This window comes from Aptenodytes patagonicus, chromosome 25 (assembly GCF_965638725.1).
Source record: "Aptenodytes patagonicus chromosome 25, bAptPat1.pri.cur, whole genome shotgun sequence".
NCBI classification, from domain to species: Eukaryota; Metazoa; Chordata; class Aves; order Sphenisciformes; family Spheniscidae; genus Aptenodytes; species Aptenodytes patagonicus.
Window position 1 is genome coordinate 2,294,392 of NC_134973.1, and position 15,069 is coordinate 2,309,460.

Below are 15,069 nucleotides of genomic sequence, written 5' to 3' on the forward strand. Positions count from 1 at the left end.
TAGTGTCACCAGAATATTTCTCCTCCAATCTCATGTATGTTTTATTAAAAATTATAAATGCGATATTCATCACTTTGCCAGTGCGTAACATAGCTTCTTTTTCAGATTCCTCCACTGATAACCCAAAGAGATGTACTGTGGCAACAGTAAATCTTCTAACCTTAGCAAATGCTGTGTTGCTACAAATACTGTCTCTTGAGTGACATTTAAAATAGTCCCCAAACGCGTGAAAAATGTGTTCTTTTGTTTTCATTTCAGAAGAGAGTGGGAGGATTTGGGGGGAGGCTAGGGTGGCTTTACGGCAGTTGTAAAGTTTGTCAACTCTGCTTTAGTTTTGAGAGTGGAATACGGTATCTTTTAGCGATATCTTTGTGCAAAATGAAAATGCCGGTGACATCTTATTGAGAAATCTTGATGTATCTTAATAATGACTAATCCGGTTTAGATCAGATAGCTTGGATGGAGTTCTTCTGCACGTGTCCTAGTGTTGAATTGCTGTCTCCCCTCTGATCCCAGGCCCGCTGCGCTCCATGGTGGAAGATCTGCAGTCAGAAGAGTCAGATGATGATGACAGCTCCTCCGGAGAAGAGGCAGCAGTCAAAGCAAACCCAGTCAGCCGGGATTCCAGGTGGTAACAAATCAGGAAGAAAGATGCTTGTTGTCTTTTTGCCCTCCATGTTTGGTATTTTTGTGTGCCCTCCATTTGGAGGGAGGAATCAAAGTGATGGGGCTATGCGTGAGAGGAAAGTGTGAGAGAAGGAGGGAGAGGGCAGATGTGTGGAGTACTTAGCACGGGGTGGGGACACAGAGTCAATGAAAACAGGGTGAGAACAGAATTGGATGAGGAGAGATCACTGGAGCTCAAAGAGAGGAAGCCACTGGGAAGTGGTGTGTGTTGAGCTTGCAGGTGTTAGTGACTGAGCCCCTTAAAATAGTCACCTAATTGTCGTCTTCAGATCTCTGCTGAGCTGAATGGTGTGTGACACCTTTGATCTGCAGAGATTAGAGAAGAGTTGCGGAGGCTGTCAGCATGTGTGCTCTTCTTACTGCATATGACTGATACAAAACTGAGAAGTCTCGGTGTTTGCCAATAGTGCGTGCTGACAGTTGGTTACTTGACTCCTATGGGACTTGGTTAACAGCTGTTTCCTGCTTTAGTCAATGGAAATAGTTGAATTTCATCCTTCTCCCCTCAGGAAACGCTGTTGTAGCCAAAACCTGGAGTTTCAGGCTGAATATTTGAAACCAAATGCTTGGCCCAGATAGCAGCTGCAAATTTCAAATGATGCTTGTGTTCACCAAAACAAACAAACAAAAAAATCCGTTGTTGCACTCTGTCATTATCAACTAAACAGGAACAGAGAGACTTTGAAGGATATTTTATAGACCTTTAGGGGATAAGTAATAAACAGTTTTTCAAACTCATCAAAAGTAGGATACCTGCTATAATACATCTGTAGGGCAACAAGAAGAATGAGAATAAATAGAAAATCTCAAAGGTCACAATAGAAACACTAAATGCTTTTTTTTTTTTGCCTGTGTTTTCAGCGGAGGTGTTGGTAAGCCTCTCATGCAGGTACTCAGTGATCTTGGAATGAATGCCCAAAATGAACAGTTGCCGTTTGTGAAAATCAGGCGGTACTTACACAGTTGTTCTAAGGGGACTCTTGTATGAAAGAGTCGCTGGCTGTAATGTGTAAACTAAAACTCCCCACTCTGCCTGCCCAGGGAATGGAAGATGGCAAAGGCGACATCAGCTGGGAAAAAAGGGATTCTTGGAAATTACAGACTGACCATTTCTCCCAGACAATTTAGTAGTCTATAATAAAGAAGAGAATTTCACTTAACTCTGTGTGGTTCAGTTGACAGCTAATTAAGTTTCCTGTTACCTGGTGATGCTAATTCTCTGCTGCTTGTTTTTCAGACTGAGCCTTAGTGACAGTGACAGTGATAACAGTGCAGATTCCTGCCTGCCAAGTCGAGAGCCACCTCCTGGTCAGAAACTGCCCCCAGCAAATAATAAGGTATTGCATCCTACATGCCCATACAATGCTACTTTCCACCACTCTTGGTTCCTGCATTGCGTTCAGTCCATGGTGTTAGTCTTCACTTGCACCAGATTTTCCCTATTTCACTGTCTTCATCAGACAGGTAATTTCTCTCTGTTCAGTGCTGTGTATCCAAACCATCAAACCACCATGTTGTCTGAACTAATTTGGGTCCCTAATGTTGATTTCTTTTACCCTCAGGCATCTGGAAGAAAAAGCCCAGAGTCTTGTAACAAGCCAGAGAAGATCCTGAAGAAGGGAACATATGACAAGGTATGTTTGAGGATTTACATATCATAGAACTGTTGAATGCTCACTAGTATTTCTGTGTAGAAAACAATTTGTATCAGCCTAGCCTGTTCAGATTGTTCTGCCTTGGCAGGTTAAAAGCTTGAGTGTAATGAAAAACAGATGTTGAAAGGACAGACTTTGGAGAGTGACACTGCAGAAATTGTGTATGTTAAATAGATGGACCCCCAGGTCGTTTCCATATGCAAAATGTTAAAATTGTTTTATTTGTTTGCCCTTTGTCCAAACCAGTGGTCTGGCTACTGCTGTAGTAGCAAGTGCCTCTTCATTAAAAGGCAGTTTTCATCTGTCTTTGATCTTACAAATTAAAGATTGTTTGATGCTCTGCTTTGCTGGTTTAGTTGAAACCTTTGTTCAATGAAATTCCCTTCTTTTTTGCCTCCGAGGAAAGTTGAGCAGCATACATGCTCCTAAAGCATGGCTAACTCACAAGCAAATAGCCAAACCCCAAGTTGTCCAGAAACTTCTCCCACTGTGATTTTTTCCATTTAAAAAAAAAAAAACAATCAATCAAATGGGAGCTTAATACTTTTCCTTAGTCTCATCACTGAGGTCCTTGCAGTAATCAAAGAATCAGTCTGTAGCTCTCAATTGTGTGTTTTAACACTTTTTCAACAGGAAAAGGTTAATCACTTAATGTTAGGTCTAAGCGTGACCTAGAGATACTTGCATCTGAGTCTCCTGCTAGCTACAAAATCTTCGACCACTAGATACTGTTAACCATAGCTGAGATGGCTTATCTGAGGCAAGGTTTGTAGGTAGTAGTATCTTTTATTAGACTACTTAATATAGATAGAAGGGGACACCCTTGAGACCCATTGAAGAGAGTGCCTGAAATGCCATCAGCTTTTCCAACTGTCAGAGGTTTTATAAAACACACTAGTAGCTCTCCCAGCAAGTGTAGCATTCAGTATTGTTTAGGTGTTGTGGGAAAAATGCTTTTCTCTGCGTGAATATGCTGGGGAGGGGTATATTTCACCTTTTTTGGTTTTGGTTTGTTTTTTTTTTTTCCTCGGTACAATTACTTAAATGAGTTTCGTTTTGCTGATACGGACATGAACAACTCTGGGGCAGCTTTACGGATTAAGAATCTATCCCCCATGAGCAATAGTGTGCCAACAGAAACTTGCCTTGTTGGCTGCCTAAATTAAAAAAAAACCAAACAACCCCCCCCCCCCCAAAAAAAAACCCAAACAAAAAACCCTATCCTTATATAAGAACAATTAAAATGTTGAGCTTGTAAACAATCCTGCATTTCCCATTGTGGTGTATGTAAAAGTACCTGGGAATACAGTGCGCCTAAAGAATTTTTTCCTTTCCTAAACACATAGAATCATAGAATCATTGAGGTTGGAAAAGATCTCTAAGATCATCGAGTCCAACCGTCGACCCAACACCACCATGCCCACTAAACCATGTCCCTCAGCGCCTCATCTACACGTCTTTTAAATACCTCCAGGGATGGGGACTCCACCACTTCCCTGGGCAGCCTGTTCCAATGTTTTACCACTCTTTCAGTAAAGAAATTTTTCCTCACGTCCAATCTAAACCTCCCCTGGCGCAACTTGAGGCCGTTTCCTCTCATCCTATCGCTTGTTACGTGGGAGAAGAGACCGACACCCCCCTCGCTACAACCTCCTTTCAGGGAGTTGTAGAGAGCGATGAGGTCTCCCCTCAGCCTCCTTTTCTCCAGGCTAAACAACCCCAGTTCCCTCAGCCGCTCCTCATAAGACTTGTTCTCCAGACCCCTCACCAGCCTCGTTGCCCTTCTCTGGACATGCTCCAGCACCTCGATGTCCTTCTTGTAGTGAGGGGCCCAAAACTGAACACAGTATTCGAGGTGCGGCCTCACCAGTGCCGAGGACAGGGGCACGATCACTGCCCTACTCCTGCTGGCCACACTATTGCTGATACAGGCCAGGATGCCATTGGCCTTCTTGGCCGCCTGGGCACACTGCCGGCTCATGTTCAGCCATGTCAGTCAACACAAATCATTGTTCAGCAGATTGCTGGGGTGTTGGTCACTGAGCATCGATGCAGGCATTTTCAGGTAATGAGCAGTTTATTAGTACAACCCGCTGATGAAGAACTCGCACTGAAGTTCACCAAGATGAACTTCACCTTGTTGAGGTCCTCTAAGCTCAAAGGTTCTGACCACTTAAAGCTGGTTACAGGTGTTTGTTTAATGGTGTCATTAAATAGTCTTGCTGATGGTCTTCAGACCATCCCTATTTGTGTGAAGTCTTTAGTCTCCCAGTACTTGATAAGGATGGAGGAGGCAGTAAAAAATTTCGGGAAAAATTGGGAATAGGAACATGTCTGACAGGGCTTCAAGTTTATCTGATCCTCACTAGGAAGGTCACTTTGGCAGTCATACAAACATGCCACGTATGTCACTATTTCTGTTCATGCCTCCTTTACAGGCCTACACTGATGAATTAGTGGAGCTTCACAGGCGACTAATGGCACTACGAGAGCGCAATGTGCTACAGCAGGTAGAGATCACTTGTCAGCTTTCTGGCAAGCTGTTGTACTCTGGTAATCTGTGTGTCCAAGGTTCTCAGCCGGACCCCTGTGATGCTTGACCTTTCACTTGCCTCTCCTTCATGAGAGGGTCTGGTTCACTTTGAAAGCAAAGATATGTAGGGGAAAAAAAAAAAAAATCAATGTGCATGCAATGTTTTTGTTGGAAAAGATACAGAAGTGTGGTTTGTGCATCTTTCCTCTGCCATCCTGGTAGCGGTCCCAAACCTGGGCGCGCTCGGTCTAATTTAAGAGGAAAGAAATTTGCCCACGTCACTTTCCGGACTGAGCTAGTCAGGCATGCAGGAGGAGCTGGTTTGCTTTTTTGGGAGAGGATTCCCAAAAAATGGGAATGTTGCGAGACATCCTCATCTCTGAGGCTATTCTGAAGGGATGAGAAAAGGACTGGATGGGTTGTTCTGTATCTGCTGGCCTTTCTGCTGTACTTAATCTTTATGGGGTCTCTGTATACATCCTTGCTTGTCTCCTTTCTGTACAGATTGTAAACCTCATTGAGGAAACCGGGCATTTTAATGTTACCAACACAACCTTTGACTTTGACCTCTTCTCCTTGGATGAGACAACCGTCCGTAAGCTGCAGAGCTACTTGGAAGCAGTAGCAACATGACGCTTGGCCTTAGAAGCAGGCTGCTTTTGAAACCAGAAATCCCGTTTATTGGTACCAGGAAACGAACCCATGGAACTAGGCCTTCTTACTCTCTTGATTCACCCGAAGCACTGCCTTAGAGAACAGCCATGCTCTATGAATGCACAGCCAGCTGCACTTTCTTGTAGGCTTCAAACAAGCGCCCGTATTGCTGAGTCTGTCCTCCCTAGCTTCATAAGTACGCTTGGGCACAGGTCCTGAGTAGAGCAAAAGACATGCTGCACTTAGCTGCACAGTGCGACCTTTTTGGTTTTACTTCAAGAAACTGTGTTTTAAGAGCACGCTTTCAGGCGTCTCTGAGATCTGAAGAAGTGTGGACGATGTTTTCTTCACCAAATCTAGGGACCAGCCTGCCTGCGGAGAGCTCTAGCGAGTCCCGTTTCCTCCAGCTCTGTGAAGAAGCGTTCATGCTGTGTAAGCGAGATTGGCTTTTACAAAGCTAGCCGAGAGACTGATGACAGAGGAGGCTTCCCAGGGGTCCTGCTGGTCTGCTGCAGAGGACAGTGGACAGATTCCAGTTTTGATCACTTGCAAGTTAGTTCTGCCGCGGTTCGGTACAGAGCACTGCTGTAATTTGGCTCCCGATTCCTACAGGGCATCGTTCCACGCGCAGGACCTTCAGCTTCCTGCAGAGACAGTTCGTGCTCTTTGAAGAGGCCTCTAGAATCTGCTGTCTCCCGCTGGGGTTTTGAGATGTCTTGTTTGTTGATCTGAGCTCCTAAACAAAGTCTCACTCCTTTCAGTCTGCTTTAACTGTAATAGGACTACAAAACTGTAAGCTGTATATTTTATATATATATTATATATATGTATGTACTGTATGTATAAGAAGGGCCTAGTTGGGTCTTATGATCTTAAGGGTGTGTTTTTCTGTTATGTTTTTTAATGGCTATGGCAGGGGAAGGGCGCTTAATAAGATTTGACTTGTTTGTTAAAATGCCTCTTGTGGACAATTTTTAGTGTATGAAAGCTGAACAGCAATCTTCAAAGCATTTTGTGCTCTGGAAGGGGCTCACCTGTCGTCTTCTCATTTGTCAGTGTTTAATAACTTTGCCAAAATACGTGATTGGTTTTGTTCTATGTTCTCAAAGAGGAATCTCCTACAGTGGCCCCTATAGTAGTGGCTGTACTTTGGGGAAAACCAAAACAAGGGAGAATTTTATCTTGGGGCACACCTGGAAAACACTGATGTAAAAACCAAGTGAAGTCAGGTTTGTTTCTTCCTCTCCCACCCCGCTGCCTGTTCAAGAAATGGCAGGAAACAGTAAACACTAATCCAGAATCTTTCATATATTTCTAGTTAAACTAGTATTGACTTCCAAGCGTTGTCTAGGTGGGTGTGAGGAAAGTCCTATAGCTTTCATCAAAACTGCCTTACACTCCTGTTCCCTAAATTCAGTATTTTTTTTGAAGAATTGCTCCGTTTTCCAATCAGTGTGTAAGCTTTTGCCAAATGTTAAGTGGGCTGCAGGCAGCGAGGAGGAGAGCAGCGGTCCGGAGGAGCCCCCTGCTCGTGAGTGGACCTCCCATATCTGTGAAAGCCCCGTCTGGGAGCTGGGGGGTTGCATCACTCCAGGGTTTGCTGTCCCTTCTCCATTATGAAATTGCAGTCCCTTGTTTTGGATTACCCCTTTCTTTATCATGGAAATGTTGCAACTAATCAACTTAAGTGGCAATATGATGATAAGCTTTTTTGAGTTGGGTCATGTTGACCCGATTCCCATTAATTTTGTCTTTGTACCATCTTTCATGTGTCTTTTGTGTGTGTGTGTGTATATATATATATAAAAAAAAAATCAAGCTCATGCCAGGTGCAAACCCTGTCACGACAGTTATCTCAGCTGTTTTCTTTCTTGATGGACAATGCCAAGCCTGGATAGAAACCCTGTGCGCAAATGTACACTTGAGAAGGTGGAGGACTAGCGGGAAGAGGAGGAGCTGCAGTTCTGTCTTGGTTGGCAGTGGGATGCACTGCGGTGGAGGACGGCAGACGCAGTCCACGAGTGTCACAGACTCGGTCGTGTGCTGTGTTAGGCGTGGTGGGTACGTGCGGACTACTCATGGTCTCTGTTGGGTCTGTGGCGTGGAGGAGGCAAGCCTTGTGCGGTCGCTACGGTCCCGAACGTGGCTCCCTGGGTGTGCGGAGCGGCCCCTGGCACGCGGTGCCTCCTGCCCGCTGCCCCCAGTGAAGGGTGGGGTTGGTGACATTGTCCTGTCCCCGAAGCAATAGGAGCAGCGGTGGTAGCCAGCCTGAGCCCGAGATCTCCCGAGGTCTTTGCCTCCTCTCTCCACCCGGGTAACTTACTCCCACAGCCACTGCATCCGTGTCGCCCATCCTGGCAGCATTTCTCCTGGGACTATCAGTAGCCTCCAGCGTTACCCCACGAGGGATCGGAGGTGCCACCTCCCTTCTGCCCCCTTCTCACGTTAAGATCTGAATGGTCACGCTGCTCCCAGGCAGTCCAAGAACACGTGTGGGAGGGTGTTCCTGAACTTGGCTGGAAGTGCCTGGGGCTGCGGCATCGTCCTGTCCTGGAACCGACTTTATTCGTGAAGTCTAATGAGCATTGATAGGAATTTTGTTTGGTTTTTATAAGAAGTATTTTACACATGGATTTTTTTAGACTGTTTATAATCTCCTTGAAAACCTGAAATAGGATTGTTCCCCCAGCAATAGTTCTTTTCCATTGTGTGCACATGCTGATTTGTTACTAAAAGGTTTCTTGCAAGTACTTAGTTGTTCTACAGAGTTGTTGTTTTTTGGGGTATGTGGTAGCGTCGGGGACCACAGGAGGAATGACTCTGCAAACAAAGAACGGTCAAATTTGGGCCTCGTCTTGTGTCCCCTTCTAGTTACATATGAACGAGTTCCCTGTGTAGATTCTCTATAGGCTGGCTGAATGCTGTTCTGAACATGCCGTGTACAGGTATTTGTGGATAAAGTGTTTGTTCTTGTGTCACTCTTGAGAGCATGGATGGATTATTGTGCTATAGGAAGGAGGTGGCAGTGCTGCTGTCAGCATTGCTTCAGGTCTTCGAGGATGTGTAGTAGCTTGCGTTGTTTAAAAAAAGGAAAAAAAAAAATATCCAAAATTGACTTCTAGCCATAATGGTTTTTTCCAAGGAGAATGGACAGAATTCTGTTACTTTTCAGTGTCCTTCATCTTGTTACTGAAGGCGTGAACAAGTGCTGATCAGTCTGAAGGCTTTCAGAGTTGCTTTGAATTGAATCGTGTTGGAGGTAAGATCAGGACGCAGCTTTTCCTTTGTCCTTGGCCTTTGTATTAAAGGGCAAAAGAGGGGTCAGGAGCATTTTCCTGTTGTCTTGGTCTGCGTATGTATTAAGCCTTGAGGCTTTGATTACTGACATTTACTATTAAAAAAAAAAAAAAAAAAGGATAGTAAGGCTGGCTGGGTCCCAAAACACCAGCTGAGGAATTTGGACACGTAGGTAATGAGACTGGCTGTGCCGTGGTCAGGCTGAATACATGGAAGTGCAATGATTTTTGCCACCAGTTCTTCTATTGCTGTGTGCGGCGGTAGCATCAGAACTAGCAAAGCAATTGGTGCAACAATCCAGAAGCGGTTTTTGTCAGATCTTGAACGTATTTGATGGTGAGAGAGGCTTAAACTTCCCTTACGGAGCTTGCCCCGTCACGTTCTCCGCAAGCGGAGACGCGAGTCACTCTGGTTCTGCAAATTTCAGCTGTCACGTTGGCGGGTGCACTGGAGCGTGCGGGCAGGGTGCTCGGATGAAACTTCTCTCTACTAGCCCGGGTGCCTGGCACTCGCTAGTTGGCACGCTCGTGCCGATGCTGTAGACAACCATTGTGCACCTTGTACGAGTATTGCTTCTAAAACGGCGAAAATCCATCAGTATTGCTTTCCTGGGGGCGTGAAATAGCCATCAAAAACTGACAAGATGAGTTTGCACTCCTAAAGAAAAATGTAAGTACTTCAACTTCTAGATAATTTTTAATTGTATTTCTGCCTAGAGCCGAGGTATTAAATACCTTGTCACTTGAGGATTTTAAAAGTTGTGTTGGGAAATGAATTCTTCACTCAGCTGTAAGAAATTCAGCTGGCCCAAGACTAACTTCAAGATTAAAAAAAAAAAAAATCATGTTTGTAATACGTTACAGGATTGTTTGTCCTGAATTTTAAACTTTTTGTTAAATTTGTGGAACTATGGAGGAATTTTCTAGAAAAAGTGAAATAAAGTAAGATGGAAAAGTAAAACTTCAAGCGTTTTTTGTTTGTTGTATTGCTTCTCCATGGACAGCAACGAGGCTTTCCCCAAGCGCCTTGTTACCGAAAATGTTTTCCGTTAGAAATGCAGACGCCGGTAACGCCATCGGCCGCTCTTCAGCTCCGCCAGCCCCTTGCCTGCAGGCAGCGCCGCGCCGGGCACAGGAGGTGAAAAGCAAAGGAAGAAGAAACTTGTTTTAAGCGCGGTCGGGCTGGGGGATGGCTCTGATGTCCGTTAATACACATTGGAGTTCTAAGTCGGTTGCTTAAATCCTGTTGCCGCTGCAGCTTCGTGTCGGGGTTCCCTGCAATTTGCCAGCAGCAGGAAGGAGCGGCGAGCGCTAGGTGGAGCGAGCAGGCCAGGACAGAGGGCTGCCCGAGGCAGGTGCAAGTGCTCCCTCTCCGCTTCCCTGGGCTTTGAAGGTTATCCGCTGCTCCCAATCGTGTCGGGACTTGTCACGAACCCCAAAGAGCGAGGCAGAGCTCTGGCGCAGGCGCTCAGCTGCAGGCTGAGAGCAAAGGTTAAGGCCAGGAGCTTAATTCCCCTTCCCAGCGCTGCAGTGTTTTGTACCTGTCGGTCTCCTCCCTCTGCTGCTGTGGGCAGCGTCTTCAGCCCTGGTAACGATCAAGGAGTCGGCTCCGGCTCCAGCTCTCCCTGCGATAAGGCAGTTTAACCTTTTTGCTGCTCACCGCCCCCCCACCGTGGAGCCTGACCCCCAAGGCAGCGTCGAGCGTTACTTTGCAAAAATCACTGAAGTGTTGAAAATCACTGAAGTGTTGAGACACAAACTGCAGAGTTTATTTATTGGAGACATTTCAAGTTCACACAGCTGAGAACACAAATGTTTGCACGAGATCAGCAGCGGTTACAATAGTGCATTACCCGCCCTTCCATCCAGGTGCTGTAGGCACGTGTGCAAGTGGAATTTCACTGAGCCCAGATCAGATACAAACTTTTGGGTTTAAAACCCCCCTGAGGTGCCCAGTTCCAGGTACTGCGACTGCCCACCCCAGCGAGGTTTCGGTACTACGCAGGGCTGTAGGTACAGAGCCGCTGTGACCCCCAGCCGGCAGCTCGCTTGAGCCATTTGCGTTATTTAATAGTGTAGATGCCTCTCCCCTGCAGGGTGCTTCCCCTCAAAGCACCGGACATCTCCTGGTGCTCCTCCTTTGGCCATGGGAAACGCTGCCCAGAACCAAAGCGTAGAGCTGTTCCACCTGTATTCAGGGAATGATTTCTAGTTTGGAATAAGCCATTTTACAAGCAAGCCTTCAGTTGCTGTTGGGATGAACAGTCCCTCCAGGCATTGGGCAGACTGGACGAAGCCTTGCAGAGCCGTTTTGAAGAGTCCTTCAAGCGCTACCAGTAATGGGTGCTTTCCCCCAGCACAGAATGCAGTTGATCAACTGCATCACAGAGTGGTTGATCACAGACGTTCAAAAGAACCAGCCTTTGAGCAGCAACACCGTCTCCTCTCTCCAAGTGCAAAGCCTCAGCCCACCCCATGGCTCTGGAGTTCCACCATACTCCAGACAGCACTTCTCTGATTGTAAGACTACAGCCAGATTTCACACACGTTTGTACGCAGCCTCATAAATAGTCCCTTGTGTAAAACGCTTCTCAGAACACAGGCCGCATATAATATTTTAACAATACAATTTATGGCTTCATTATAACTTAAAACAGACACAAAATATTGCACAGACAAACCCAGCGAACACAAGGTTCCACATACGCACTGAGCCAGTGTGTGTAGTCACGCAGCATTCTTCATCTTTGACAGAAGACAGGTTGTGGGTAAAGAGATTTGAAATAATTCAGATGCCATCAGCATGCAGTTAAACGTGCATCGGGGGGGAGTGAAGTACACCGCTATAAAGAGAAATCTGTCTCTCCCTCAGCAAGAAAGTTGCAGTTCCTGATTGTTTTACATTCAGCTCAGGAAAAGAAAACTTTGGTTAAAACAGAATATGTAATATGGATTTAAGGTAGCATTGTATTGCCCTTGTAAAAATGGAAAGACAAAATTACGAAGCAGCGATATTCAGGAATATCTCAGCGCTAGAACACAGACACAGGAAAACACTGGGCACGAACACGCTCACCACACTGCAGTATGAAGGCCAAAAGATATACAGTTCAGCAATTCAGAAGGGCCGCGTGATGACCGAGCCTCATTTATTTCAACAGAACGCAGGGAATCCTTCCTGGGGATGGCGGCAGGGGAATCGTCCTCCAGGCTTGCTTCAGTCCACGGCACAAAGCCTCCGCACTACTGCCGAAGAGCGTTCTCTGTTGTGGCGGGTGTATCCACATCCGCGTAAAACTGAGCGATTTGGTCTTTGTACTTCTGTGCCACCACTGATCTCTTCAGCTTCATTGTTGGGCCTGTGGAAAAAATACAGCACAAGGTTTTAACAGCGACGGTACCATTTTGAGACACAAATCAACACTGGAGTGAAGCAAGCCCAGAGGAAGATTCGGAACACGTGAACAGACGTTGACTTCTAAATTTCTCTTTGTGATTAATAAAGTCTCCCTTCCTTCCCCTGTGGATAGAAACAGCACAACCATCCTGCAACAGCCAACGCGGAACCAAGGGTAAGCACTGCTCAGCTCAGTTCTGCCGGGCAGAAGTGGGAATTCATCCCACCCTCCCCAAAACTAGGGCGTTGAAAAGCCACAGCGAGGAAGGGCCGTGGGTAGCTCTGTGTGTTGGGTTATGCTGCCTGTCCAACATCCAAGGAAGGGGTGACGGGGCACCCCCAACCACTCACCAAGCTCTCCACCGAAGAGAGAAAAGTCCTTCTCCAGAAGGACCCACTTCTGGACTTTCTGAGCATTCGAGACAGCTCCCTCGTTGACTGCTGAAATTCCCTTCTGGATAGCCGCGTAGATTGCCTTGTCTTTGCTGCTGATGATTTCGGAGACTTTTGTAGCCTTGCTGCCCAGTTTTTGACAGTATTCAACAGCTTCTGGAGTGAGATCATCTCCTGGCTCGCCAGTTTCTACATCTACTTTGCACTGCAAGACAAGTCAGAACAGGTAACTTTGCGTTGCTAAACGCTTGATTCCCTTCACGCTAATCAGCCTTACAGCCTTGGGAAGCTGCCCTGCCTCCTTCCCCACCCCGGTACCAGCTGATCAACCACTGCGATTTTCATACGCTTGATGCAAACACCACTTCAAATGAAAACCTGTTGAGGCAAAACACAGACGAAACCCCTTCAGATCTCCGCATACTCAACAGCCGTGTCCATACCAAGGAGCAAGCTGGGTACAGAGCTCATCTTCCAGATTCCTCCTGGGCTATCCCAAGTTGATCCCTTTTTTCTGGACCTTTTTTCTGGGCCACAGCTTTACTTCCCTACATCCCACAGCAGCGTTAACAGTCTGCTGGAAGTCAACACATGGCGGCACCCGACCAGGACAAGCGCAGCACCGCCACCTCCAGGGCCTGGCTCGGCATCTCTTGCACAAGGGTGAGGAGGCTGGCAGTCAGTCAGTCTCGCTAATGAGCGATTACCACTGTCCTGAAAAACCACCAGCCTGCAGGGTCTCCAGAGAGAAGTCAGTGCCGGCCACCACAGGTGTGTCACCGTGGAGTTTAAAGCCAGCGTCTTAAAAAGAAATCACTGACAGCTCGTTGCTGTCCAGACTGCTCCGGGAGACACTGAAAAATGGGTAAGAAAAGCAGAAGGGTTTCTTTTTTCAGTCTCCCTTTTAGGTCTTTTACTTCTGTTTCTTTCTGCCCTATGTGGTACAGAGAGAAACAGCTGCCCTGAACAACAGAAGAACCTGATCGTCTGCTCAAGTGACGATGCTCATTTTCCTGTACAGTTACAATTGCTGTTTGCAACCCAGCTACAACAAGTCATACTCCAGGATGCCTCCTGTCTCTAGAAGACACTGTAAAAACACGTAACAATTATCTTCCTCACTGGCATGAAACATTTAGCAACATAGGTGGATTCCCCTCCTGTTTTCCATTACCTTTAGCGTTAGAAGCATAGCGAGGAATTTTGCTTTGTCTCCAACCAGCATTGCATTGCTGAGGATGGGAACAGCGTCTTTTACAGCATCCTCGATTGGAACGGGAGGAACGTTCTCACCTCCTGCAGTGATGATGAGCTCTGGAAAAGAATCGTAGAATCATTAAGGTTGGAAAAGACCTCTAAGATCATCGAGTCCAACCGTCAACCCAACACCACCATGTCCACTAAACCATGTCCCTCAGCGCCGCATCTACACGTCTTTTAAATACTTCCAGGGATGGTGACTCAACCCCTTCCCTGGGCAGCCTGGTCCAATGTTTAACCACTCTTGCAGTAAAGAAATTTTTCCTCACATCCAATCTAAACCTCCCCTGGCGCAACTTGAGGCCATTTCCTCTCGTCCTGTCGCTTGTTACTTGGGAAAAGAGACTGACACCCCCCTCGCTACAACCTCCTTTCAGGGAGTTGTAGAGAGCGATGAGGTCTCCCCTCAGCCTCCTTTTCTCCAGGCTAAACAACCCCAGTCAAATCTTGATCTTTAACCCCAGTCAAATCTTGATTAACGCTTAGAGCTTTTCCCCCTTCCTTCACAAGCTGAAATAACTTTATAGCTCCTTTGTGACTACCAGATCAAATAGTGAGTCTGTGTCCCAGCACCCAGAGAAGGCAGCAAACCAGGACTCCTCCAGTCAGGCTAGGAGAGATGAGACCGAGGTGTGCACGCAAACAGCGCTGCTGTGATGCTCCAGAAATGTCTGCAGTTCGGGAACACGGGGTGTGGTGTACAAGCACCTCAGTACCCTGCCACAGTCACCTCAGACTCTTAAGGCATGTAAGTTGGTACCCAAGTTGTTCAGAAACTTAAGTAAAAAAATTTGCTGAGGCAAAGCGGAGTTTCTGAAGTTACAGTGTGATACAGAGCCGAGGAGAGCCTGCCTTTCTTGGCTGTCTTTTACAGGTTTCCGAAAGCAGCCCCTGTGCGTGACCATTTCTCTCTTGTTGATGACTGAAGTCTTGCATGAAATTGGATTTGTTTGGGGTTGGTCAAAGTGGTGTCTCAAGAACTGCATTGCTGCAAGCCATTTTCGCAACAGCGTTAAGCTACTGTTTTCTCTTAGAGGTTGGCTAGCAAAGTTAGCTGAAACTGGAGGGACCTGGACAGGTCTGGCACCGTAAAACAAGCCAACAAAGCATTAACTACTGCTTCTGAGATCAGAGGATTTCTTCCTTACTCTGCAAACACACAGTGGTTTCAGAGGTCATCCCTCTCCTCCCATC

At 46.5% G+C, this 15,069-nt stretch overlaps 2 protein-coding genes across 5 annotated transcripts in view; one reads left to right on the plus strand and one right to left on the minus strand.

Annotated features, from left to right (window-relative positions):
* MLLT1 (MLLT1 super elongation complex subunit) overlaps nucleotides 1-9,786 on the plus strand; it is a 32,974-nt gene extending 23,188 nt beyond the window's left edge. The window contains exons 8-12 of the mRNA XM_076359599.1: nucleotides 517-628; nucleotides 1,925-2,024; nucleotides 2,250-2,321; nucleotides 4,781-4,852; nucleotides 5,380-9,786. Coding sequence (XP_076215714.1) covers nucleotides 517-628; nucleotides 1,925-2,024; nucleotides 2,250-2,321; nucleotides 4,781-4,852; nucleotides 5,380-5,508 — 485 coding nt within the window. The 3' untranslated portion in view covers nucleotides 5,509-9,786. The remainder of the gene's footprint in view (nucleotides 1-516; nucleotides 629-1,924; nucleotides 2,025-2,249; nucleotides 2,322-4,780; nucleotides 4,853-5,379) is intronic.
* A 786-nt stretch (nucleotides 9,787-10,572) lies between these two features.
* Nucleotides 10,573-15,069, minus strand: part of ACSBG2 (acyl-CoA synthetase bubblegum family member 2) — a 32,756-nt gene continuing 28,259 nt past the window's right edge. For all 4 annotated transcript variants that reach the window (XM_076359591.1, XM_076359590.1, XM_076359592.1 and 1 more), the window contains exons 13-15: nucleotides 13,790-13,929; nucleotides 12,574-12,820; nucleotides 10,573-12,184 (exon numbers count right to left, since the gene is read on the minus strand). In XM_076359591.1, the coding sequence (XP_076215706.1) occupies nucleotides 12,069-12,184; nucleotides 12,574-12,820; nucleotides 13,790-13,929 (503 nt within the window). In that variant the 3' untranslated portion in view covers nucleotides 10,573-12,068. The remainder of the gene's footprint in view (nucleotides 12,185-12,573; nucleotides 12,821-13,789; nucleotides 13,930-15,069) is intronic.